The sequence below is a fragment of the Carettochelys insculpta genome, chromosome 5 (assembly GCF_033958435.1).
Source record: "Carettochelys insculpta isolate YL-2023 chromosome 5, ASM3395843v1, whole genome shotgun sequence".
NCBI lineage: Eukaryota > Metazoa > Chordata > Testudines > Carettochelyidae > Carettochelys > Carettochelys insculpta.
The window spans coordinates 85,932,921-85,960,229 of NC_134141.1; the positions used below are offsets into that span (position 1 = coordinate 85,932,921).

At 40.2% G+C, this 27,309-nt stretch overlaps 1 protein-coding gene across 1 annotated transcript in view; it reads left to right on the top strand.

The window, feature by feature from the left end:
* SV2C (synaptic vesicle glycoprotein 2C) overlaps positions 1 to 27,309 on the top strand; it is a 134,333-nt gene that overhangs the window by 49,790 nt on the left and 57,234 nt on the right. The window contains exons 2-3 of the mRNA XM_074994240.1: positions 1,912 to 2,092; positions 16,190 to 16,341. Of these exons, the coding sequence (XP_074850341.1) occupies positions 1,912 to 2,092; positions 16,190 to 16,341 (333 nt within the window). The remainder of the gene's footprint in view (positions 1 to 1,911; positions 2,093 to 16,189; positions 16,342 to 27,309) is intronic.

Below are 27,309 nucleotides of genomic sequence, written 5' to 3' on the forward strand. Positions count from 1 at the left end.
CTTTAGAATTATTTATGCAATGCCTAAAGTGTGCCAAGTGGTTTATAAAGGGAATAAAGGAGACATGCTCTTCCCCAAACCATTTACAATGTTATTGACATGAAGTGACAGACAAACCCAACAAAATTTTGGATATATATGGAATGGGGAAAAGGGAGGATGGAGAGTAAAATAATGTGGTTATCTGAGAATGTTATGTGGTGCTTCTGCTCCGTCAGTAGCGTGGTAGAATTTTCCTTCTCCTTTGCTGCTTTCCGTGCTTACTCTGGATATTGCAGGAAAAAAATTCTTGTGAGGAGTGGTTCAGTGTAGCCAATACCTAACCCGACCAGAAACCCTTGGAAGACATGAAAGTGATTGGGAATAGTCAACATGGATTCACCAAAGACAAATCACGCCTCACCGACCTGATTGTCTTTCATAACATATCCCTGTGAATATGGGGAAGGTGGTGGATGTGCTATACCTGGACTTTTTAGAAAAGCTTTTGGTATTGTCTCTCTCTGTGTTCTGGCCAGCAAGTTAAACCAGTATGGATTGGATAAATGTATTGAAAGGTGGATAGAAAGCTGGTTAGATCATCAGACTCAATGGGTTGTGATCAACGGCTCCATGTCTGGTTGGCAATAGATGGCAAGTAGAGTACCCCAGTACATGGTCCTGAGGCCAGTTTTGTTAAACATCTTCATAAATGACCTGGATGAGGGGAAAATGGATTGCACCCTTAGCACGTTCACAGATGACACTATGCTAGGCAGACAGGTAGATATGCTGAAGGGTGGGAATAAGGTTCAGAGTGACCTAGACAAATTGGAAGAGTGAACCAAAAGAAATCTGATAAGGTTTAACAAGGACAAAGTCCTGCACTTAGGACATAACTATCCCAAACACTGCTATAGGTTGGGGACTGACTGGCTAAGCAGCAGTTCTGCAGAAAAGTATCTAGGGATTACAGTGGGTAAGAAGCTGGATGTGATTTAAAAATGTGGCTAACTGGGGAACATTCGGCTGCATTAATAGGAACATTGCCAGCAGATCTAGGAAAGCTTCACCATTAACCTGTCAGTTTTTATACTCTAAGAAGATGATAGTAATGTAAGTATACCTTATTTTTAAATATTATTTTTATACTGACAGTGCTCTCTTTCTCTAGTTTGAAGTGAATTTATTAATAAGTTTGAATGGGCCAATTTTTTGTCTGTAAATTTAAAACAGCATCACTTTACTATAATATCTACAAAGAATTTTTCACTGTGTCTTTTTAATGTGATTGGCCAGGTTATAAAGTTCCTTTAAAGCACAGTTGCTCAAATGTTGCCTTCTGTTCGGTACAATACCTATTTAAGGAAAGCACAGGCTGTTCTGTAATGAAAAAGACAAACAACCAAGTTGGAGTTCTTCTGTACTGTTTCACTCTGATAACTAGCATTTATTTGTTCTTAACTCATTTCCTTTAGACTAAGCACAACTTGTTTGTAATAACAACTGATGGCTAATAACCCCATACATTGATGTTTGTTTTAATAGGTTTCAAACAATACAGTTCGGTAGGGTAGATTCAATTTTTGTAGTACTATCATGAATGCAGTGTGCTACTTTGAGATAATTGAACCTTTTTCCACTTTTTATAGCTAGAGGCACCCAATTAAATAATATATAGTACCTCACTTTATCTCTAACAAACTAGTCAGACGCAATAGAATGAATGCCTATGGTTCCACATGTGAATGTGCAGATTTGCACACCTAACTCACTCATACACAGATTAGGGATGAAATTACTTCTTGTTGGGTAATTTCACAAATTAAAAGGTTTGCCAGAAAAATACTATAGTAGGTTTAAGGTTGATTGTGGGTCATTTGGCATCAGTTGTATAGCTCACAAAGTAACAACTTGTTTTTTGTGTTGCAGGTAGCATAGTGTACCTTGGGATGATGTTGGGGGCATTCTTCTGGGGAGGCTTGGCAGACAAGGTGGGAAGGAGGCAGTCTCTTCTGATATGCATGTCTGTCAATGGATTCTTTGCCTTCCTGTCGTCATTTGTCCAGGGCTATGGCTTCTTTCTCTTCTGTCGTTTGTTTTCTGGATTTGGGTAAGCTCTTCTGCTTTCTTTTATTTCTTTAATTTTTCTGTGTTTATGAATCTTACTGTATGTTTTGTCATAGATGGAAGTGCACATTAGATTTATAGTCTTGTTTCAGCAGCTGGAGAATTACACAGTGCATGTAAGTGGATAGCCCTAGAAGTCCTATCAATCCTTCCTTCCTTTGTCTTTTGGCTCTTCTATGGGACTAGAAACTGGAAGAAATGGTTTCAGCCTGGTTTGCTCAGACTTCTTTTGTGAACTCAGACAGCTAGAAATGTCCATGTCTCAGTTTTCCTATCTCAACATAAAATATCTCAAAGGGGTGAAGAGAGACTTCATTAATGCTTGTTTGAAGCATTTTGAGACTCTCATACGTATGGTGCTATGTAAGAACAAAATATTAATAGCAATTCATAGTTTTTGCTTTCAGCAAACCTTCAGTGGCATTTGCCCCATATCGTGGATGCTACTTGAGAGGCGTATTTGGGACTCTGTTTGTTTCAATTCATTTTCTTTTTGTCAGAATAATTTTTGATGTGGACAGGATAGTTTAAGAGATTGATAGTAAGACCTCTTAGGCTCTAATTTTAAACCTTGTCAGCGTTGGAGTAGTAAGGATAGTTTCTGTACTCTGCCTGTGTCCTTCCTCTACTTTTGTCAATACATAAGGACTTTACTATCTAGCACTAACAATTTGGCATCTCTAATAAGCACTCACCAGCTTGGAAAGTATTATGGGCAGAGACAGAGGAACAGACAAATATATTAGTGCCAGGATAGGGAAAGCAACATCTATATTCAAGACTCTTCATCCCATAAGGAGTTCACAGATAATATATGCGAAGACAAAAGTGCAGATCTTCAACATAAATGTGAAGTGTGCACTCTTGTATGGATGCGAGACCTGGTGTACTAAAAAGTCTTCAAATCACAAGCTACAGACATTCATAAACAGATACCTGGGGTACATCCTTCACATCAAATGGTAAGACTTTGCCACAAATGAGGGGTTTTGGAACAGAGCAGGACATGAACCACTTAACGTTTCAAATCAAGAAAAGAAAATGGGGATGGCTAGGCCACTCTCTCAGAAAACCATCATCCAGCATAGTCCGTCAAGCTCTCCAATGGAACCCACAAGGAAAGTGTAAAAGAGGAAGACCTCGGACAACATGGAGAAGATCTGCTGAGAATGAAGGACAACAACTGGGGTTCTCATGGAGTCAGCTAGAAGTTTTGTCCTAAGACAGAGTGAAGTGGAGGAGACTTGTAGATGAACTACGCTCCACTTGGGAGTACAAGAGTTTGTCCAGTACGTCAATAAGCACTAGCCACACAAAGAGTAAAATTCCCCCACAATGCCACTTAGATTTTCACTTCAGGCCACTTGTATCCCTGCATAAGCAATTCAGAGTTATCCAGCTTGCTCCCTCAGTTCTGACTTCTGCTTTTGGAAAGATGGTGGAGATTGGAAGTTTTGCATATATCCCCTAAGTTTAATGGAATCTTTATGCTTTTGTTATCTATGCTGTATGGAGGTTACAGCCACTGGGAGCCAGTCAGCCTAGGACACCAACACCTTGTAAAAAGCTTTCTGGCAAGACCAAGGACTATCCTGCCACAGAATATACATCTCTTCCATTCACTTTCAAGGCACCACAAAACAGTCTCATCTGCCTCCTGATCTAAATCTGTGGAACTTCAGGAAAGTAAGGAATAGGCTTCCCTTAGAAATCTTTGAGTGCCTCTGGAGAGCAAATGGCAAAGGATTCATTGGACTGGCTGGTGACCTCTGGATGACCCTATATGAACTTCCAGAAGGAATGGTGGAACCAGAGCCTTTCCACTGCAACCCTGCTCTGAAGTCTTTAATTGTGGCTGTGGCTTGTGAGGTAACCAGTGCATGCCAAACCCACAAATCCATCCCTCATGATAAGTATGTGAGAAGTTGGTTTTTCTGTGCTAGGCATAAACATGAACCTAAGGCTAGAGTCCTGCGAGGCAGCTAGCAGCCTCAGACTGTCACCCAGCAGCATCTGTAACCTGGCTTCTCCCTGTGACCCATATCTACAGAGTTCTCTCATGCACCTTCTTCAGGGATCCTTGGTTGGCATAGATGAAAGATACCAACTCCCTATTCCTATGGGGGAACAATCAGAGAAATCCCTTTGTTAGCTAGGAAAGGAGTAGATACATTCCTGTGTAGCACCATGGGATGTTCCATCACAAGTGATCTGACCAACAGTAGTTTTAATGATCTCTAATTGGCTCCCTGTTCCTTTGGAGTGTGCCAGGAGAGTCCACGTAACATTGTCTTGAATTTTGGTCTGACTTCTGATTGATCACTAGAACTCCAACATGGACTTTATAACATGGACTTTATAACGTGATATTGACTCTGTCTCTGACCCTTGGCTTAATTTCGGACACTAGCTTGACTCTTGACACCCCCCCCCCCCCCGTGCTGACTTTGTCTCTGTCTTCAGTTCTGGGATCCTAAGCTCCTGCCACTGGTCCTTATTACCTTCTCCTAGGATCCTGACAATAGGCAGGCCTATTTGTCTGCAACTCTACAACTGAGAGTGGCTAATTATTAGGATCCCTTTGCAAGATATGGCTATGCCAAGTGAAACAAGCTGGCATCTTTGATGAATCATCTGCTTGAAGATTTAAGAGACCATAACCATTACATCTGAAAGCCAGGGAAACGCTTCATCAAGGATGTTTACAGTGCCTCAAGATACAGCAGCTATTTCAGTAGCAATGACAGTAACCATGAGAAGGCTGCATTTTAAAAGTTCTGATTTATTTCAGCATGTACAAATTAACATGAAAATGCTACTTTCTAAGGGGCCAGAACTTTACAGTTGGAGGAGGGGAAGATGGTCTATCTGTGAAGGGGAAATTTTGCCTTTCTTGAGAATGTCTCGTCCATCATACAAGAAAAAGGCGGTGCTCTGTTGTACTGACCTATTATGGGAAGAACTTCCAGATGTTCTTTTACTGCTCTCTAAGGAATCAAGTGAAGAGGTTGGTCTTATCTACGAAAGCTCATGACACAATAAATTTGTTAGTCTCCAAGGTGCTACAAGGCTACTTGTTGTTTGTGCTTTAAGGAATGGGGTAGGGGAACCTTTAATTTAAAAAAAAAAGGTTGAGTCCCAGCTTTGAAACCATGTGAATGAGGCCGCAAACTTGTCATGGGCCTTGACTCAAGTCTCAAATACATATCTCTTTCCTCAGTTCTCATAAGTAACGTGGAGAGAGGAGTTACTTCAGTCAAATGGGTTTTGGAAAGAAAGATAATTTATCCATTCAGCTCCATGCCTTTTGTACCTTCTTCAGGGATCTTTGGCTGGCACTAATGGAAGGTACCAGCTCCCTCTTCCCATGGGAAACAATCAAATAAGTGTTTTGTTTTGTTTTTTTTAAAAAAAAAGCTTGGGAAAGAACTTTATTGCAGATACATTCCTGTGTGAACTATACACCCCTATAGAAAGAATGAGAATCGTTAATTAAAAATTGAGTGATTTATATGTTTTAAAATCTGACTACCTCCCACCCCAAGATGTTATTTTGAGAAAGGTGTCAGAATAATTTCTTAAATGGGCAGAACATTATCTTAGACAACTGTGTTCTTAAATTATTATATTGCATTAATGTTGTAAAAGAAATGTTACAAGTGTATGCCATTTAAACTGGTGTTTTAATAGTACAAAGAATGTAGAAGCAGGAGGAGAAAGTAGGACAGGAATGCCAACCTGTGATAAGAGTTCTTATGAAGACTTCTGTATCAGATGGCAGAGTTTCCTGCAGTCTAAATACAACTAAACAAACAAGAAACCATTCAGACAAGAGCTGTCGATTACATCATCTATTGTTAACAAACTGAAAAACTGGATGGTGAACCAAAAGCTTTTAATCGAAAAGTTAACAGAGCAGATAGTGATTCGGCTTTGAGTAAAATTTTCAAAAGCATGCAAATACCATTTTCAAAATGGACTTAGATAGCTATGTCTAATTGATTGTCCGTAAGACTAAGTATCTAAATGACTTCTGAGAACAGGACTTAGGCACCAAAGTCACAGTCACTTTTCAAAACTTTACTGCATAACAAGTTTTGCCATTTCAAAGCAGACTGGACTCCAGGAGAAAAAAAGGTTGATACATGTTTAATTGCATTACAAAACCAGGAATGACCATAAGACAGCATAAATATCACAAAGATATTGCTGCAGAATGATCATCTCCCTCAGAGAGAGGAGCACCTGAGAAATGAGCTTGAGGTGACGAAAAAATGAAGAAATTCTGGGCAACATGTGAAGTTATTTCTTCTTGTGTCATCATTTTCCATAAGCGTGGCTCCCCCACTGGTACAGATCAGAACTTGGTAAGAGTCTGCACCCAAATGTGGTCTAAAAGGTCTAGGAAGGTGTGACAGAGAGGCTCATTGGTACTTCATTGTTCTGCATCAGTAACTCCTGTCAGGCCTCACAAACCCACTGTACCTAACACACTTGTTTCAATCTGTATCTAGAAGGTGTTGTGTAATATATTAAATGAGATCAGATGACAGTGGTGATACCATTCTGAAATATGTGTTAATCCTGTATGAGGAATTATGGAGGACTGCCTGCTCGTTTACCGATATTACCAGATTCCTGATGGGGGGAAGTCTTTTCTAAGACTGGATGGCAGTTGGTGACTGGCATCAGTCTGTAGAAACCAGGCAAAAAAAGAGGACCCTGGTAGGAAGGGGAAGCGTCAGTTGCAATTAGACAGTGAAGTAGCAAAAGCTGGACAAAAATTGGGTTGATCCAAATCAAGCAGCAGCATAATAGCTGTTGTACCTTTCACCCTCTGTGATGTAACATCTTAGCTGACCACAGGTAACAAGATGAATGTAGCAAATGCAGTCTGACACAATCTCTCCTGAACTTTCAGTGTCTGGCTCTGGTCCTATTTATACGCAGAAAAGACTGGATATTTCAGTCAGAGCATTTTACTGCCTTATGCCTTTTAATCTTGGGTGTTTTTCCTATTTATCTGTTTATTCCTGATATGCCTCTGCATTTTAAGCTCCTTTGGCAAGTAAATCTGCAAACAAACACAAGATACTTTCTAAAACTACTTTCCTGATGGCTCAGCATAAGTGTTGTTTGCAGCTCAGCTGTCAGTGTGTGTGTTGCCAAAATCTGTTGCAGCAAATTACAGCCTGCAGGTAGATTAGATGACATTTATAACTTTTTAAATGCAGCAAAATGAGAGATGTGCCTTAGTTTACTGTTTATTTTCAGAAAGCCACCTTTCCTACCATCTATTGGCTAATTTTTTCGTTGTTCTTCACTTATAAAAACTACAGATTCAAACATAAAAATGTAAATAAATCACTGTTCCTCTAAACTTGTAGTCAATATGATGGATTTTCTTTTGAGGTCAACAATTGCATTTTCTTTTGATGAAAACTAAGACATAATACGTTATTTTTAAATATTCTCCAGAAAGTAACAGTTCTCTTCGATTTTGCTGTCTTAATATGAGTATTCTATATTTCTAGTTTAAACAGCATTCTAATGGAGTTGAGAAGTTGGGTGACAGGCATGAGAGACACCTTTTCAGGATAAATCTAAGAAGCAGTTGAGCTTCTTTTGGGCGGAAGATAGGTAAAACAACAGGATGCCTTTAAAAAAATTCCTTACATTTTGGACTACTTTCATCCTTGCTGTAAGCCCACTGAATGAATTTAGCCCATTATATCTAGCACTTATCCAAATGGGAAACATGTAACATTCTTAATTTGTGAGGCAGAGCTGCAGTGCGTATGTAGTACTTTTAATAAGGGCACGCCTACTTTAATGAAATTTCCTAGGAGCAAGATTCCAAAGGAGGAGTTTGCATTATCCATCTTAGAGCTCACCATGCACATCTACTAAGCTGCTGTACACGATAGAAAGCCCTGTGATATCCAGATAGACAGGAAATAATTCAGTGGTGGTGGGCAGTTAACATAACAAATTGAAGGTGGAAGCTCATTGCCAAGCAAACATCTCTGTGAAATCAGGAGGGGTTTCTTTGGTTTTACAACCCAAAGCTTTGGGCATCTAGCGTCAGAGGGAGACATAATGAAAAATGCAATGGAAACTACTTATTTTCATTGTTCTTTATTTACATGATTTTATAGGGTGGAAAGAATCTGTTTATCTTCTTTCATCCATCTGTACTATAAGGAGGAAAGCCATCACAAATCCTTATTTTCTTAAAAGTAAGAATTTTTATAAAGTGCCTTGATATTTTGTTACCAAGACTAAAAATGCTCTGACACACAAGTCTGAAGTGCTAATTCTCAAGACCAAGTCTTCCTAAACATTTGCATATGGTGAACTAGGTCTTGGTAGAACAAACAACAAGCGGTCCTATGGCAGCTTAAAGCTTAACAAATTTAATAGGCCATGAGCTTTCGTGGGTAAGACCGACTTCTTCAGGTCACTGGATTGTAAACTAATAAAGCAATTATTTTATGGAGCAGCTTCCCTTTCATTTGCTCTCACACAGACCACTCCTCCCATTAAGAGATGAAATAACTGTGTGTGAGTGGCAAGTGGGAAAAGCGATCAAAGTATTTTAAATGTCTTCAGTGTGTTTTAGAAGGTAGAGAAAGAGTCAGGTCCATGTGATCTCCCAGCTCTCCTTGGAACATTCTGAAGGATATTGGTACTACAAGGGACATTGGTAGTCTAAGACAGCAGTTAGAGAGGAGTTTTATGTATATATGTCCAAATAGTGACTTGCCTATCATTTTATTAACTGAGAAGTGCCTGGCTGAGATCAGCATGTGACTGAAGAAGAGCCATGACTATAAGTTAGGCTTTGGCAGAGGAAAATGCTTTGAAGAGTTAACAGTTGTGAAGTCTCCTTTGGTCAGAAAAGCATGGCTCTACCTTGTCAGGTCAGTCCATAGTTGGAGTACTTCTGAACTCATCACTAATGAAGAGCTCTCACACCACTGCATGCAGGAAAAACATAATCTATTATATCTGGGCGGGCAGAAGACTCCCTTATTCTTACGCATGATGATCTTAGTCTTGATAATATGTCTTCATTTCCTCCCAGCAGTATTAGAGCAGTGCATGCTTTCATTTCTTTCCAGCTGGTCTTCTAAGCACTACACGTGGGAAGAGTGCAAAAAAAAGCAAAGTACTGCCTCAGTAACCTGAGGTGTGAGCTGAAACTCCTTTCCTTGCTCGTATCACTGGCCTGCCACAGAGTACAGCATCAACCTCAGGGTCTAAGCCCTTATTTTTATATTGATCTGCCGCTAGCCAAGAAAGCTGGTGTGCTTCAGGCAAGCTATCCTCCATTAGGATCTGATGTTTGAAGTAAATGATAAATCACACTTGTAAGTGTTGAAATATGAGTTTAGGCTCAAATTCTTGAAAACTTTAATTTGTGTGTTTTGAGAGTTCACAGTAACTTTGTTAATGTAGTGAAAATGTAAATAATTTTCCAATAATAAAGCTGAAGTGATTTTGTGTTGAAGTCATAAAGATTTTATCTGACTATGAGAAGTTTTTAATAAAAATACACATTTAGGTTTTAGCCCCTGATGCTATGAACCTTCTGAAGTATTTTTAGAATGAAAGTCTTTTTGATATGTTGTTCTTTGCCTACAGTAATTTTGTAAGCTTCAAATAAGGTGCCCTAGTAGTGGAAGCATTTTAAAAGCATTTATAAATTCATTATAAATTTTAATCTGAAATTGCAATAAATTGCACAATTTTTCAAACTGGTTTTATGAAGCCCCACTCGTATTTAAATAGATTTTTTTAAAATCAGGTGATTTCACTCATGATTTAAGTTAGTCCACTCTGTCAGAATAACTAGTGTTTTTAAGGTATGGTCAAGCCTTTGCAGTTCAGTACAGAAAAAATACAATATTGGAGTGAAATGCATTTTTGTGTCTGTTTATTTTATAAATGAGGATTAACCACATAACTCATAAATTTAGCAAGGGCACAGAGCATACCTGGTTTAGCTAGTTAATTGTGTGAAGGAGATTTTATATTGTATCCTGTGGGAAATGGTGGTTGTAATCCTTGTAAAATGCAGGGTAAAATGCTGGTCCCATTCAAGTCAATAACAAAACTTCCACTGGTAGTCAAACTGCCATGGTAGTCAAAGTTTCACACCTGTTTTGAATAACTTCACCTAGTGGCTAATAGTGACTAAAAGCAGACTGCCTTTAACACATAATTTTCAATTTTCAGACCCGCCAAAAGAGGGTGGAGGCAGGAGGGCAAAGGAGACTACAACCCTAAGGCCTGGTGATTTGAAAGGACCTGGGATTCCTGGCTCCCACTGCTGCTACCACAGCAGCAGTCAGAATCCTGGGCTTTTTAAGTCACCTCTGGAGCACCATGCTGCATGCTTCAGGCAGTACTGAAGGTTGATTTCCCCCATCCCTGTCTCTTATGCAAGAGGTCCTGCTCCTTCCAGGAGGATGAAGCTAGGTCCCCACCCTCCACGCCTTGCCCAAGGTCATGGCAAGTCAGTGTGCTCCCCTGTTAATTTTAATATAAAATTACTGTGGGTCAATTTTTTTTCTGTTTCCCCAGCAAAGATCTCTAATAACTCAGTGAAGTTAGGGAGTTGCACCAAGGCAACAGTAAAACTTAGCCCAGCATGTAGCCGCACTGCACCACATACAACGTTTCATACAGCCGTTTGTGAACCTTGAGTTTTAGTTCATTATGATTAATTCCTAGTGTACAATAAATGGTGAAGCATAGCACCAGTTTTTATGAAGCGACCACAGCCCAACAGAACCAGGTGACAAATGTGAAGTGTCAGAATTGATTCTCCATTGCTTTGCACTTCATATGGTTGCTGATTCTGTGCAAAGAGAGCATAATGTTTACAAGTGGAACAGTATTGCCTGTTCGTTTTTCTGGGAAAATGTCAGCTTGATCTCATCAAGCAAGAGGCAGAAAACTGCATTTTTCCAAAGCTTATTCTTCTGTATTTCAGTTTCTTACCTTAAAAAATAGTTTTGTACCACATGGCTCTAAGAGTTCTTACAACAAGTCTCTATATGATCTCTTGGTAGTAGTAAAAACTCCAGGTATAATAGTCACATATTACCAAGACCAAGTCAGATAATGCTTCCAAACCTTCCATTATACAGGGATTTTAGGTCATATGGTGTAATCTGGTCTGCTAAGAGCAGGTTGACATATCAAAACCATGTAAACGGCCCATGCTTCAATATTTTACTACTTTGTTCAAAACCCCACTTGAGTTGGTCATTGATCCAAGCAACAGAGGGTATAAATTGAAGCAACTAGAAGATAATCATAAACACACCATAAATAAGATACAAATCCTTGGCCCTCAGGCTTCTATCTCCATGTATCTTGGGTTGTTGTAATCTTACAAAGGTTTGGGGTGGTCCTGTGCTGGGCAAAGAGACAACGATGATTTTGTTGTGTGTTTGGGAGTGTCTGTCATCCTGGGGGACTTCTGTTAATACACTCTAAGACAAATGCTTATTGTGGGCTCTTTCTGACACTGAGATGGGTTTTAGGGCCTTCTTGGGATTTACCTGGCCTAGTTCTGTGTTTTCCTCATGGTGAAGTTCTTTTCCTTGTTACTTGTAGTAGCCTCTGATGCCTCTTTGCTAGCGGGCTCCCAGGCAGCATGAATAGGCAGGTGGTCTTTCATGAGTTGGTTATCTTCCCTCAGTGTTTCCAGCCAGTCTTGGCAGACCCAGTCTTCTCCTACCAATGGGAGAATCTGTATGAACTAGTCCACTGCCTGGGGTCCTATCTGAGCATCCAGCATTAGCTGGCACCACCAGAGTCTTTCAGATTCAGAGCATCCGCTCATTGCTTGACCTCTAGGGATATCTCTTGTTACAGAAGAGCTGATGGTAAGTCTCTCTTTATTAATGCCTTACCAGTCCAATATGGCTGTCTTCAGGAGTTCATAGTCTTGTGTAGACAACCAGCCAGGGTCCACTGCTACACTGTCTGAGCTCCACCTTCCACAAGGAGGAACACTGCTTGGGAGGCCATTGGGATACCAACACTACTCTCTCAAAGGTTATCAGGAAGGACTTGGGCTCATCACCTATCATCATCTTGGGGAATACCAGGTCTAAGGATGTTCCCCACGTTTCAGTAGGCACAGCTCCTGGATGTTTTGAGCAGTGTTGCAGAGGCAGCAGGTCAGTCATACATTGTAGTAGTTGTTAGTGTATCAACATTGGCTCTAGCCATTGCTGTTGTCACTGCTCCTGTTATGCTTGTGAATCAACTAGCCACTGTAGGAGCTGATTCACCTTTAATGTGTGGGACTCTTCCATTGGTTGTGGTGTTCGTTTGGGTTTTTAATGAGTTGCCCACTGTTCAGCATTATGAGTCTCCTGCTTCCTGTACCATCTCTCAGCAGTCGTGGACGCCAAGTTTTGCAAAACCTTAGTTGAAGTGGCCTGAATTGGGCCTTGACCTGAGCACCATTGGCTTAAATAAAATTAAAACAAGACAAAAAACCAAAAACCAAAAAAGACAGAGTATATAAATACAACATGAACAAACCAAAAAGCCATTGGGTCTCTCTCCCCACCTACCTCCTTTGTGCTTCTAGGGGGTGCTAGGTCATTTGGGAGACTGGCAGAGTGGTTTTCTCTTGAAGTCCCATATTCTTCTGCTCCTTCTCATCCTGTTCCTCCCTCTTAATTTCTCATCTATGAGCCGGGGTGAGACTGTCTCTTCTGTCTGCATACAGGGAGTTTTTAACTCCTTTCAACCAGTGCTTTATCTGGGGCTCATAGACCTCATCACAGGTGTTTGAGCAGCTTCATGCTTACAGAGAGCATCATGGTAATATCTTAACCTGCTTGTGAGCGGTCAGGATCACTCTTCTGGTATCATGACTAGAATATGGCTCATTGCAAGTTCCTTCCTCCTTCTGTTTACTAGGGAACATCCAGACATTTTCCCCTAACCTTGCACACGCACTTGTTCCACTTCCATACTAAGAGCATGTTCTCCTGCATTGAACTGTTCTAAGATCCCACACCTTGCAAGTCTTTGGAGATTTGGGAATGAGATTACTTGCAGAATCTTGAATTTCGTAGTCATGGAACCTAAATATGCCTGAATGGTCCCTTTGTACTAGATAATGTGTATGAAGAGCTTTGAACATAAAAGCTATATACAAACCCTAAATAGAACTTCATTATTAATATAGCATAGCACAGGCTATCTGAATTTGTTACAGTTACTACCATGGTAACTGTGATATGTGGATTTAGACTAGATTCTCTATTCAGGGACAAGAACTTTGAAGCAAAAGGAAGAAGAATCATTTCTATCTAGATTCTAATTAATTGAATTTAGAACCAAAAACTTGATGATAGGATTAGTAGATGAGAGATCAGAAAATGTAAATACCAGTTAAATATATCCAGAGGTTACCACAAACTTCCATAATGGATAGAATTAGTCATAGCGGGAAAAAAAAACATTGCTATGCCAAGAATTCATTTTCAATGCAAATACAGTAAACCCTTGAGATATGGACAACCAAGTTGCATGTGTCTCATGTTAATGCAACTGCCACCACTGACGGGAGTGGGGAAATTGACAGGAGTGGTTTCGTGGTCTCTGGAGTGGTGGGGATCTGGGAACAAGGCGGCAGCCTTTCTTCTGGCTCCCCTTGCCTTCCAGAGCCAGGAAACTAACCAAGGCTGCTGCCCTGATCAGTTTTTCAGCTCTGCAAGGGGAGGGGAGCCAGGAGCCAGGCTGCTGTCTGGTTCCTGGCTCCCTGCTGCTTGCAGGACCTGGGAAACTGACTGGCTCGTGGCTGGTCGGTTTCTCAGGTCCCCTAAGCAGCAGGGAATTGAGAACCAAGTGGCAGCCTGGTTCTTCTTGCCCCGCTGCTTGCGGGACCTGGGAAACTGACCAGCTCTATTCTCTATGCTGGTCAGTTTCACAGGTCCCACAAGCAGCGGGGAGACAAGAACTAGGCTGCCCCCTGCCTCCTGGTTCCCTGCCACTCTGGGAACCTGGTTCCCACCTCCCCTCAACTTGCAGGAAAATTTGAGTTATGTGCGGGTTGCAGTAACACAACACCCACATAACTCGAAGGTTAACTGTATGGTGTAAAATAAATTCTTCTATAGGCTAATAGAAACACTGTCAAAAGAAATCCCCAAGTGAAAGGTGAACACCATGAACACGTAGTCAACCTAAGTGCATGTTCAACACCTCTTAGGACTTTAATTGAAGGCCTATTTAAGTTAACAGCATCCTGCAGAGGGTCAGAAACTCCCTAGTACTGTGGGCTCCTGTCTCATCTCTGACTTGCTTTTCACCATGCTTCTCCGACCCCTGTGCAGTTCTGAACTTGAAGGGCCCCTTTACATCATTCTGTCCTTTTTACCCATCATGAAAGAACTGAAGTGGGGATAAAGATCTCACACTATCTTTCCAGCTCTGTACCATGAGCAGTATTTTACAGGGCCGTGAATTTGTGTAGCAGGAATTTTGCAGAGAATTTAAGAACTAGCATGCATCAGTGAATCTTGGAAGCTATTTATAATATATGTAAGAGTCCATTGTTGATTCTTTGCAACTGGTGCCTAGAAGGAAGCAACAAAAGAACAATACCCTAGAGACATAAAACCACTTAGTGCAGTACCCTAACATCTCTAAAGTAAACCATATTGGAACCCACTGAAATTTCATGGGACAAATGTTTTTTGTTTGGTTGGGTTTTTCCCCCCTATATTCCCTCTAATATTTCTTGTGATAAATTTCCTACTTTCTCCCAATCAGTTTTAGCAGCATAAATGTACATTTATCATTATCATTATCTTGAAATTTATTTGTGACTTTATCACATGTGGATTGAAGTTGTTTAACAGTGTATATCCCACATTCCCTGAGAGATTCATTGTTATGAAAATACTCCTTTACACCTCATAAACATTGTGTTGAATATTGAAAAATGAAAGCACAAATCTTGAGTCCTAGAACACAATGGAAGATTTTGGAGTTTTAAAATGGGAAGCTGTCTGTTTAGCCTAAAGCAAAGATGAATAATGAAAGTTCTGAACCTAATGCTGCAAATAGGCTGGGGACCGACTGGCTCAGCAGCAGTATGACGGAAAGGGACCTAGGGGTTATAGTGGATGAAAGGCTGGATATGAGTAAACAGTGTGTCCTTGTAGCCAAGAAGGCTAACGGCATACTAACCAGATGTACTTTTCAAACTTCATTCTTATTAGTATTTGTTCATTCAGTAACAATACTTCATAGGAGTCTTCCAACAATATGGGTACTAACAAAATATATTGCTACATTACATCAAAGAGTTGCCAACGTGTCATTGCATCCAAAATAAAAATTCAATATTCATAGACCAAAAAAGAGACAAATCAGCCTAAGTTACTAGCAAGTCATATAGAATGTAACTGCAAAACTCTTTTTAAGCATCATGCACTAATCAGGGATATTGCAAATTTCAACATTCTTTTTTCCCATGCTTTGTTGGAGAGAGGAAGCCAAGACTTGGGGACTAGGGATGGGGAGGAATAAATGAAATGAGAATAGTTGTTACTTATACCACAACTCCAAATAATTCTAGCAAAAACAATAAAGAAGAAATTCTCCATGCTGCATGAGAATCTTGTCCTGTTCTAGACTACCATAATAATAAGATGGATTTGCATAAAAATAAAAGCCAAATACACAATTTAATGGGAGTTACAATTCTGCAAGCACTAACATGGTTCACTGACAGTTAATTTCATCTGCCACTTATTGAACTTACTGTTTTCATGAAAATCTATACATTTAATTGTGTTCCAAAGTGTGGGGTGTCATTGAAAGTTTTCAGATGCATTGCAGTCAGGCCTATGGTAAATAAGACCTTTTTTTAAAGAGACAAGGTTATTAAGAAAACACCAACATAGGTAATGCTATTTTGTGGCAAAGGCTCTTATAGTTTAAGATCTGATCAGGTACAGTAGCGACATTTATTCAGACTTTAAGGCTTGCTATTGCTCTGACTTTTTAACATGTACCTTGTGTCTCTTTTTAGGATTGGTGGAGCTGTTCCAACAGTGTTCTCATATTTTTCTGAAGTTCTTGCTCGAGAGAAGCGGGGAGAACATTTAAGCTGGCTGTGCATGTTTTGGATGATTGGAGGCATCTATGCTTCTGCCATGGCTTGGGCAATAATTCCTCACTATGGTAAGAAACAAGTCAACCCCACATGTGTATTACTCCTATTGTACATCATAAGAAAACAGTTTTACAGACAGAAAAAGAGAGCACTCCGAGTTTGTACTCAAAATACTGACCTACTTACTATAAAGGGCTAACTGATTGTTTTTAGGCAAGTGAACAAATTATGTCAGGCTCTATATTACAAAATATTAAAACATGCAAAAATCAGCCATCTCTCATTCTTCAGCCAATTGTCCTTGAACCTCATGAGAGCGGAACTGAATACATTGGAATCACTCGTAATTTGCGTAGTGTTATCACTGAAAGTGAAGAAATGCATTTTCAGCAAACATATAATTTGCATCAGACAGAAAATGTTTGAAAACCATGGTGTCGTATTTGTACCACTGCTGCTGGTAGAGATTGACGGGATAATTTATGCCATTGATTGATTTAAAAAAAAAAAAGAGTAAGGCATTAGATCGTACAAAATGGGGAAGATGATCAAGGAAGTGAATCTTGCTAAACTTTGCAATTCCAGCCCAGAACACAATGCTGCAGTGGCTGGTTGGTCGTACTTCATTCTTTTACTTCAGAAATGTAGAAATAGAATGGACTGCAATATACTATGACAGCTTTCAGATTGAGTAAGGTACAAAACTTCCATCTGATGCATGTTATACAATGTATGCCAATATAATGAAAGAGCTCTTGCAAGTCACAGCACAGTGAGATACAGATTTGATGGGTCTTATTTTCAGATGTGTTGACTACTCCCAGACTTCCATGCCCACTGAAGTTGCTCTACATGTTTTAAAAATCCATTCTTGTGGACAGGCAGGATGCAGAAATGTTGCTTAGTGCACATTTCCAAAAATTAAAGGACTGCCATGAGATGAAAGGAAAATCCTAACCTATTTCCTTTAGCCAGAATGATATTCACCCACAGGAATTGTAGTGTAAAGGAAAGAAACAGGGCTCTTGACACTTACATAAAGTTGATGACTTAATCAGGTAGCAGGGAATCTTGGGTTAAAATTAATCAGGGACTTCTACAGGAAAAACTGGATCTGAGTTTCTGGCCTGGTTGCTGGGTCACTGAGTTGCCAAAACTAAAGATATAAACAGTTGCTAGTAAGAGCCAAATTAGGAGTTGATTTTACTTTTCAGTTAGGAAAGTGCTCTAGATACCAAATAACTTTGTCTCCATGTACATTATTCTTTTGTTTATACTTACTTTGAGGTAGAAACACAAACATTATGATAAATTGATTTTTGAAAGGTTTTCTAGTTTTAGTGTATATTCTGGAAATTCCTCAAGAAACTTTACCAAGATGTTGTTTTGCAACTTCTTGTGAAAATAAATCTCAATAAATAAAACATACACTTATGACAAAGAAGTAACACTAGGGACTGCGTTCCCTCATCCTAAAACAGTAGAAAACCACCAGTAATAGAAAGCCATCCTAAATCAGGCCTTTCTGCCCCAATATCTGGAGGTATCGCTTCAGCTAGAGACATAAACATAAAAGGAAATTGGGGGATGATATTCTTCAGATTCAGCAACCCAAGGCTCTGACTTCACAGTATAAAAGAAGGATCCTAACAGCAAAGGTGGGGTGGAGGTGAGGATGGGGCGGGGGGTGGAAATTGCCATGAAAATAAATCATCACGATGAAAAAGCTTAAACGTAAACATCAGTTTTGCAAAATTGGAATGGGTTTTATTGGAGATGCTTACAGTTGTCATTACTGAGCGGGACTTACTTAACCTACTGGCTGATTTAAAAACCATGGGACAGATCCTTGATTACTGCGAAAATGGACTCAACGCCAGTAAAGTCAAATGAGCGATTGCAACTGACACCTGCTAAGAATGAGGCTGACTGTTTCTAGAAGATCCTGTCTGTTGCCAAGATTACATTTAAAACCCATGAGGTCTGTATCACCTGCATATAATGCATAACTTCACTTGCCATTAATCAGAACTATGCATCAATACTGCAAAAGGTTTAGATTCAAATATTTAAAATGAAATGCTGCTTGAAATATATCTTTGCTGAATTCTAGCTCTCTACTATCTCTCACTGAGCCACATTTGCTGCCACTTGTAGCCTCTACAGAGCGCAGTAGAGACGCAAAACCAATTGAAAGCTGGCTGTGCCTCCCTGGTTTGCAGCCTGGCTCACCACAGGTTATGCCAGCAATCAGAAGGGCAAAGCAGAACAAGTTAACAGTGCTTTGGTGTGCGTGCACGCACACGCACACACACCTGCCTTTGTCAGCACAAGGCAAAGTGTGCTAATAGGATACTATCAAAGCAAAACTTTCTTAAATGAAAAGATCATACTATTGCACTGATGTAGTACTTCAGGGTCCCTGCGTGGAAGGATCTTTGCTTCAGGTCCATCATAACCTTCACTGTAAGTGCTAATGCCTCTCTCTGTTGAAGGACTTTTTTAATTACTATTGTCCTTTGTGTGAGAACGGAAAATGAATGTGAGCTTGCCCAGGATTCCTGAAAGAGGAGTTCCTCTCATGGAACTCCTAATACAAGTGGATATCTGTGAAGAAATGCCCACAAATAATTACTAACCATGAACAAGGCCAGTATGGGTCACAGTGGAAACACTGACTTACACTGTCATTAGGCTAGATTTTATAGGAAGGATAATTAGCCTATTATGCTAACAGTGTATTACTAATTACACTATTTTGAAAGTGCAACTTCCAGTTCAGCCTGATGTTTGAGGGTAAGTGTCTTCAATGAGTGTCAAAAGGCAATACATGTTTAGCACTGTTTGGTTTTCAAATAATGCAGCCTTAAGTCTAAGAAAATGCTTTTCTGTTTCAGTTGCAAATTTACATGTATTAGTTTTTTGATAGCTTCCATTATACAGGTTACCTAGTGAGGTGGTGGAATCCCTGGAGGTTTTTAAGTCCCAGCTTGATAAATCACTGGCTGGTATGATTTAGTCAGGGTTGGTCCTGCTTTGAGTAAGGGGTTGGACTCGATGACCTCCTGAGTTCTCTTCCAACCCTATGATTCTGTGACACCACATCACATTGTTTTGTGTCCTCGATCATTCTCCCATGGAGACAAGGAGCTGCTCCAATATTCATACTTACAATTGTATATGTCCCTCCCAACACTTTTGCAGTGCCATGAATCCCTTGATGCACGCTCAGTTCCCACTCCTCCCTCACCCTCCCAGAGCTGGAACAGCTGATTTGTGATGTTCCCGCTCTGGAAGAGAGGTAAAGGAGCAGGGATGCAGTGCAAATCAGGTGATTCATGTGCCCTAAAAGTGCAGGGAGGGAGAGGTAGGAGCAGATAAGTTCAGGGGTGCAGTACCACAGTGCATGAGAGGCTTGTGGGGAAGAGTGTCTGTGGGCTGCAGATGGAACCCCAGTGGGCTGCATGTGAGCAACAGACCCAAGGTTGCCCACCTCCGTACTAAGGAGAAGGCATGAGGAGGTTACTGCCAATTTAATGCACATTGGTTCCAAATAATTAGCTGCGAAATATCTCATGTATTTTTTAAAAATTAATTATGAGTATAAAGATTTTAATCATTTTTCTCGCAAAAGTTACAAGCACCTTTCACACATTAAACAAAACCAATATACAATGCGCACACACACAATCAGTCAGCCTTTCCCTTCAAAACCTTTAGATTAATTACTATCAATTAGATGAAGAAATTGAAAGTTTATAGCATGGTATAACAAAAATCTGAATCATAATTTCATTTTGTACCAGTCACAGCCTAATTAAATGAAATCTTGTAATTTCATATGCGGAATCTAAAGGACTTGTAATTACGCTTGTAAAATGGTAAGTAAACAAAACCATGTTCGTAACATCATCGTTTCAATAATAAGGGGGAAAATGTTCAGTAAGGAGCAAAGACAAAACTACTTTAACAATCAGATTCAATGAGACTAGCAGAAAGTAGAAGTAAAAGAATGTAAAAAAGTATCTATTAAAGCTGTAGGGAAAAAATGTAATTTTCATCTTCTGTATGATGGTCCAGATTATCTCCTGTCATGGAAGTTCTTATGAGGGGAGGAAAACATCCACAAGTTGTTCTCCAAAATTATTTTATTAAAGCTAGACCCTGCATATTCTGAGTCATTGGGGCCCTGTGTGGGTGCAAGGTTGTTTCCCAGGTATTTTTGCAGGCTCTAGCTTAGTGGTCATACAGGCTACGTCTACACGTGCACCCAACTTCGAAATAGCTTATTTCGATGTTGCGACATCAAAATAGACTATTTCGATGAATAACGTCTACACGTCCTCCAGGGCTGGCAATGTCGATGTTCAACTTCGACGTTGCTCAGCCCAACATCGAAATAGGCACAGCGAGGGAACGTCTACACGGCAAAGTAGCACACATCGAAATAAGGGAGCCAGGCACAGCTGCAGACAGGGTCACGGGGCGGACTCAACAGCAAGTCGCTCCCTTAAAGGGCCCCTCCCAGACACACTTTCATTAAACAGTGCAAGATACACAGAGCCAACAACTAGTTGCAGACCCTGTATATGCAGCACGGATCCCCAGCTGCAGCAGCAGCAGCCAGAAGCCCTGGGCTAAGGGCTGCTGCCCACGGTGACCACAGAGCCCCGCAAGGGCTGGAGAGAGAGTATCTCTCAACCCCCCAGCTGATGGCCGCCATGGAGGACCCCGCTATTTCGATGTTGCGGGACGCGGATCGTCTACACGTCCCTACTTCGATGTTGAACGTCGAAGTAGGGCGCTATTCCCATCCCCTCATGGGGTTAGCGACTTCGACGTCTCGCCGCCTAACGTCGATTTCAACTTCGAAATAGCGCCCAACACGTGTAGACGTGACGGGCGCTATTTTGAAGTTACTGCCGCTACTTCGAAGTAGCGTGCACGTGTAGACGCAGCTACAATGTCTCACACGTTGGGGTCCTGATATTGACTGGAGCCTTTAAACACTATCATAATAACAAGATGTGAAGCAGGATTTTCAGTCTTGTGACATGAGAGGCATTCCAGAATCATTCTTGCTCCATGAAAGCACAGCACTAATTGCTTGCCTGGGAAATTGACCCAGGAACCCACCTTAAAGATATCTTCAGAACCCTCTTAGTGGTCTCAGGAAGAGGTGCTCATGACCACCACTTCCTAGTGGCCAGAGAACTGTGTGCGGAGAACTCCCTCCATGCACAGACCTCCCTTGGATGATCTGAGCCAAAATCACTATTGCTTTTTATAGTTTCAGGGGGTAGCCATATTAGTCTGTGTCTCCGCAAAACAAAGCAAGCAGTCCTGTAGCACTTTAGAGACTGACAATTTTATTTATACCAATTTTAACAATCTCCATAATCTGAAGAAGTGGGTCTTACGCATGAAAACTCATTACCTAATAAATTCGTTAGTCTTTAAGGGGCGACAGGACTGCTTGTTTTGTTGCTCTTTATATCAAACACCAATTAAATTAGACTATATTCTTCAGTAAGTCTATAAAATTAGTCTCTTAATTTCTAATTACTTAATCCTTTATAATGTATTACATTATGACGGTATGCTTCAATACAAGCATTAGATTTTTAAGTCTGTGAAAATTATATAATGAATCTGCAGTTGTGCTGTTCCACTTTCATAAGTAGAACCTTCTTTCCATAACTTGAGTACCTGTCCCTTTGTTGTGTTTAAGGGCAGACCTCTAAGCATCCTTGGCAAGACAACATTTTGAAGGGAAGACAATTAGTGCAAAAAGTGTTTCTGCTCACAGCATTAGATTTTTTTTTCTTCTTGCTGGGGTAGATCTCAAGTCACTAGAAAAGTATATACTTGCTTGCTATTTAGTAGATCTTTCCACTGGACTGTCAAACAAATTAAAAGTCTCTCTCATGAGCTAACAAGGAATCCAAAATTACAACATTTTACTCAAGAAATCAGAATTGGGTGAAATGAAAGGTGGTGAAATTCTGTTGGACTTCTAAAAATATGCAGAAATTCTTAGCATGGGGTCAAATTTATTTAGAGAGAGAGAATTTAAAAATAGAGATACATAAGTGTCCAAATTATATAACTCCAAAGTTTATGGATCCTGAAGTATTTGTCTTAGGAAGACTTCACCAATGGAAGTGTTGAGGTATCTTACTGGCGACTTTGTGTCTCATCATCTTTGTTTGCCTTAGGAGTTATATTTCCTCCTACTTTTTAAAGGCATCTGTCTACTTTTCTCCAACTAGTAAATGAAAACTCTGACTCTAGAGCTGCATCAGTATCAGCTGACATCAACCTTTGCACCCATTCAGAGTTCCGTTAGTGCCAAGGGGATGTTGCATGAGCATGAGAATCCATGACTGGATCTTGGTGTAGAATCAGGCTTTTATGTTACTATCTAGTTATGAATTTAAATTGTCATATCTGTTTCTCCCTGACTAGTAGGGTGCGTCTACACTTGCATTCTTCTTTCGAAAGAGGTATGTGAATGAGGGAAATTGAAAATGCAAATGAGGTGCATATTTGCATATTTGGCAGCTCACTTGCATATTCTTATTTCGAAAGAGCTTCTTTCAAAAGAAGAAAACCAGTGTAGATGCTGTTCTTTCGAAAGTAAACCCCATCTTCAAAAGAATCCTTCTTCCCATTAAATTAAGGGGACGTGCTTCTAAACGGTGTTTTGGATTCCGGAAGAACGTCTTCCGGACTCCAAATCACATGACCATATGCTACTGAGGCGCGAGGAATTGCCATTTGCACCTCATTAGCATATTATGGGCTGTTTATTAGCAGAAACAGCCACTTAGTACCATTAGATTATTCAGGAAAAGCAGCTATGTTAGCGTCAGCAAAAGGTGACAGTGAGCAGGAATAGAAGATCTTCTTGACATACATTTGTCCCTTAAGTGTTGTCATTGTAACAGGTTTTTTTTCCTATTGTGATATTCTCTTTGTTCTTTTGTCTTCTCTTCAGAGCTGTCATAAAAGGAAAAACAAATATATATTTAAAAGGAAAAGAAAGTCCTTTTTGTGAACTACTGTGTAATATATCTTAAAAAGTGGAGATGGGGCAAAGCCAATTACAATAAAAAGAACTCAGGGAGAACTAAACTACAGAGATCACTGCTTTCTAAAACAAAATAGCAGCAAGGAGGGTAGCAAAGTTTTAAATGCCTTCCTTCTGTGCTCTCTTGATGGAGTTCCGGTGACTGGGTGTACCATATATACACACCTGGTAATCGGAGCAAATGAGTTTCTAAACATCAGATTCAATGTCCTTTGGCATGAATGAAGCTGGATAGCCAAGTGAGGCCCTGCGCAGTAGTAAAAGCATAAAGTTTCTAACCCCCCACTCAATGTGTACTTCTTGTGGGTGCAAGGGTTGGGTAGCTCTAAGTAATGAGATTTTAATCCCTTTCTTCTCAAATTCTTCCCGTGGATGGGAGTGGATATCAGGTACTGAATGGCAGTGCCTCATCAATGGGAACTGGGGGAATTTGCATGGTTCTTTGAAGCCCTGTGTCCCAAGATCACTGTTGCAAAATGAGTCTCTCTCCCCTTCTGTCATTGCTAAGTGCAATGTGTTTTATCTAATATAATAGCAAAGGTGCTTTGTTCTGTTTTCGGAAGTCTATTTTCACAGAAATTAAACGGTTAATGCATGAGTTTGTTACTATAGTCAGGAGTCCCGGGTTTTATCCTGGCTCTGCTACAGATTGCGTGTGCCCCTTATGCAAGTTGTTGAAGCCAGAACTTTGCAGAGGTAGTTTCTAATTTGGTATGTCTAATTCCTGGGTGTCTGGCTTGGGACATCTATTGACGTCGATGAGAGTTGTGAGTGTTCAGGTCAGATATGTGCCGGGATGGGCACCGAGCAATCAACCACTGAACATGGCCACTTCTCAATATTAGGGTCTATGCTTCTATTTTCTCCTCTTTAGAAAGGCATATTGTTGTTCCCTGTGTAAGCAAATCAATGTTTCTGAAGCATGGTAAGCCCTTGCAGTGGAAAGTGCTGTACAAGTGCAAGGTGTTATTTATTTGTTAAAAGTGATGATGATAAGCTTTGGAAGTGAAGTCTATGCTGGTCCTTCCCTCCTCTGACTTTTATGGGTACTTCTGCTTTCAGTGCAGCTTAGAAATTCAGACATATGCCTTAGAGGCATGACAGAGCAGCATGATTTTATGCCTATTTCGTCAGCTGCTCTTAGTATTCTTGAAGAACTAGTTACCCAGGGGGCTGTAAAATGTGCTATAAATCATGGTTTCATTCTGGGCAAAATTCTGAATAGTTCTTCTGCCTCCTTCTGCTCCAGTCCCTGGGGTCAGATTTGAGTCTCTATACTGCAGTGTATCCAACCACTCAAAAGACAAAGGTTTAGAATAAAAGGACACATGCTTGAATGGTTTCACACTGAGCTATTCTTACAATGACTGGACCCAAGAGTTCTAGGCAAAAGCTACTTCCTGCACTGGTCAGATTTACCAGACTTATTTATTGCAGTTGCTGCTGTACCAATCCCTGATTAGTCGGTTTAAGATGGAGATACGAAAACAGCGTTCTGCTTTGTTGTTTAGTTCAAAGGTGGAACACTCTACAGTAGGCTGTTGTCAGTGATTTAGCCATATTAATCAGAGGTAGATCAATGGAGTTTGTGTTAATGGTTCTGCAGGTGGCAAAGTTCAAATAGAACCAGGGCTGTTAAACAATTAAAAATAATTGCAATTAATCATGAGATTTAAAAAATAGTTGATTCATCACCATTTTACTCATACCATTCAACTATAATAGAATGCAAATTCTGTAGTGCAGGCTTTTATCATGAAAGTACAACTTAGATTTTTTTTTATACAACTGCACTCAAAAACAAAATCATGGAAAATGTTGGCGCTTACAAGTTGAACCGTGAACATTCATATGAATGTTTGGCATATATGGCACTTAAATACCTTGCAACATCAGGTACAACGGTGAGCTTGTTCTCACTTTCCAGTGACATTGTAAATAAGAAGCAAGTCACATTATTTCTTATAAATGTAAACAAACCTGTTTGTCTTAATGATCGGCTGACAAGAAGTAGGACTGGGTGGACTTGTATGACCTAAATTGAAGAATACAGTTGGAACTCTCTACTCTGGAGCCCTCAGGACCTGACTGGTGCTGAACAAGAGAATTTGCCCGGTCAAGGGAGGTCAGTATTGTCTAGCAGCATTACCAGCACTTGCACTGCTTATTGGGCTCTTAGAAGGCATTTCAGGTAAGTTACAGCTAAATAACAGCACAGAACACTGAGAGACAGGACTGGTGGCTGTAAACAAACTTTATGGGACTATGGGGAGCTTATCCACACCCATGGTAAGTGGTCTTCTGATTAACTAAAATCATGCTGGATCATGGATGTTGACAGATGGGAAAGGTTCAAGCTGTACTACTTTTGGGGTTTTTTACAGTGCATACGTTTGTATTAAAAATAAGTGAGTGCTGTGTACTTCTTATTCTAGGTTGTAACTGAAATAAATTGGTTTGAAAATGTAAGAAAGTCCAGAAATGTTTATAATAGATTTAATTTGGTATTTTTATACCTAATGGTGTAACTAAAATCATTCTAGTTAATTTGTTTTTCATTAGGTGTATGTATTAATGCTTATTATTTGACACCTCTAAATAGAAGGTACATATAAAACTGAAACACAAGAGTTTATACGATTTTTAAAGTAAAAGAAAAACATGAATTTAAAAAAAATCAAAACGGAGAAAAATATAAAAAATATTCACATTTCTTTAACTATTAAACTGATAGTGTTGTTGTGGGTGCCTTCTAAGCACCTTTTGACAGATTAGCCAGACTATATAACGGTGCTGTTAATGCTTAGGTTATAAATGCCTAGATTATAAATGCCTAGATTATAAAGCCAGCACAGACCACTGCGATCATGTAGTTTGAGCTACTGAGGTTTCAGTAAAAATGCTTGTGGGCCTGTGGTCTCCCACTCTTGCTTGCTCTTTTGAGTATAGCTTTAAGTAATACAGTGTGGGTAACAATATATTTTCTGAAAGGGAATTCTTTCAGGATTTTGCCTGTCTCATTGCATTGGAAAAAAAATCTATTGGCTGTGAGGATAAAAAGGATTAAGGAAAAATTAAACAAGACAAAGAAACAAATCAGTATGTGAATGAAAAGTAAATACAAGGTTTGAAAAAAGCCCAATGTGAAGATTTTTTTTAGGAAAGAAAGTCTTAGATATATTCTACTGCAAAACTGTCTCCAGCAGGAATTGGCAAAATCCCCATAATCTCAGATGGTTAAAATCAGACAAGACAGAGTACAGCTGGTAGTTCCCAACTTGGCATCTGGGGTGAGAGGAATGTCATTGTACTGGAGAAAGACAGAGCATCCTAAAGACAGTTCTTTCACACACTGGTAACTAGCCAGCGTACCACATGGCTGCTTGAAAGCAAATGCTGCTTCCTCTGTCGTCTCAATGTGGCCCTTAATGTTGCTGATTGCAGGAACAGCTCGCCTGTAAAGAGCTGCAGACTCAGCGCTGAATTGCTGGCCCAGCTTTTTTTTCTCTGCTCCCAAAACAATTGACTCAATCTTGAGTGGACATGCCCATTACCACCAGCAATGGAGTCTTCAGGGAATAGGAGAATGGAAAGGAGAGGAAGAGTCAACCAGACTCCTGTACAGAATGGGTTCGAGCCTTCACTCATCGCAGGCAATAGGGATGTGGCAATTTGCTCTGAAGGAACCAGGTTGGAACTTAAAAGAGAAAAAGAAGAACAAAAAGGGGAATAAGCAAAGTGAAGGAACATAAGACAACAAAGAGAGAAAGGAAAAGAGACAGGAGGGCACAAGGCAGGGAAGAGGGGGGATGGCAGCTGCATGTTGACAAGAGTGCTAGCAGACGTGGGGAAGTGTCCACCCATCAAGCTATCCCAAGAGGGAGCTCCAGCAAAAGGGGACCTCTGCTGTGATAGATAACACTGCACAGGAAAGGAGGGAGGC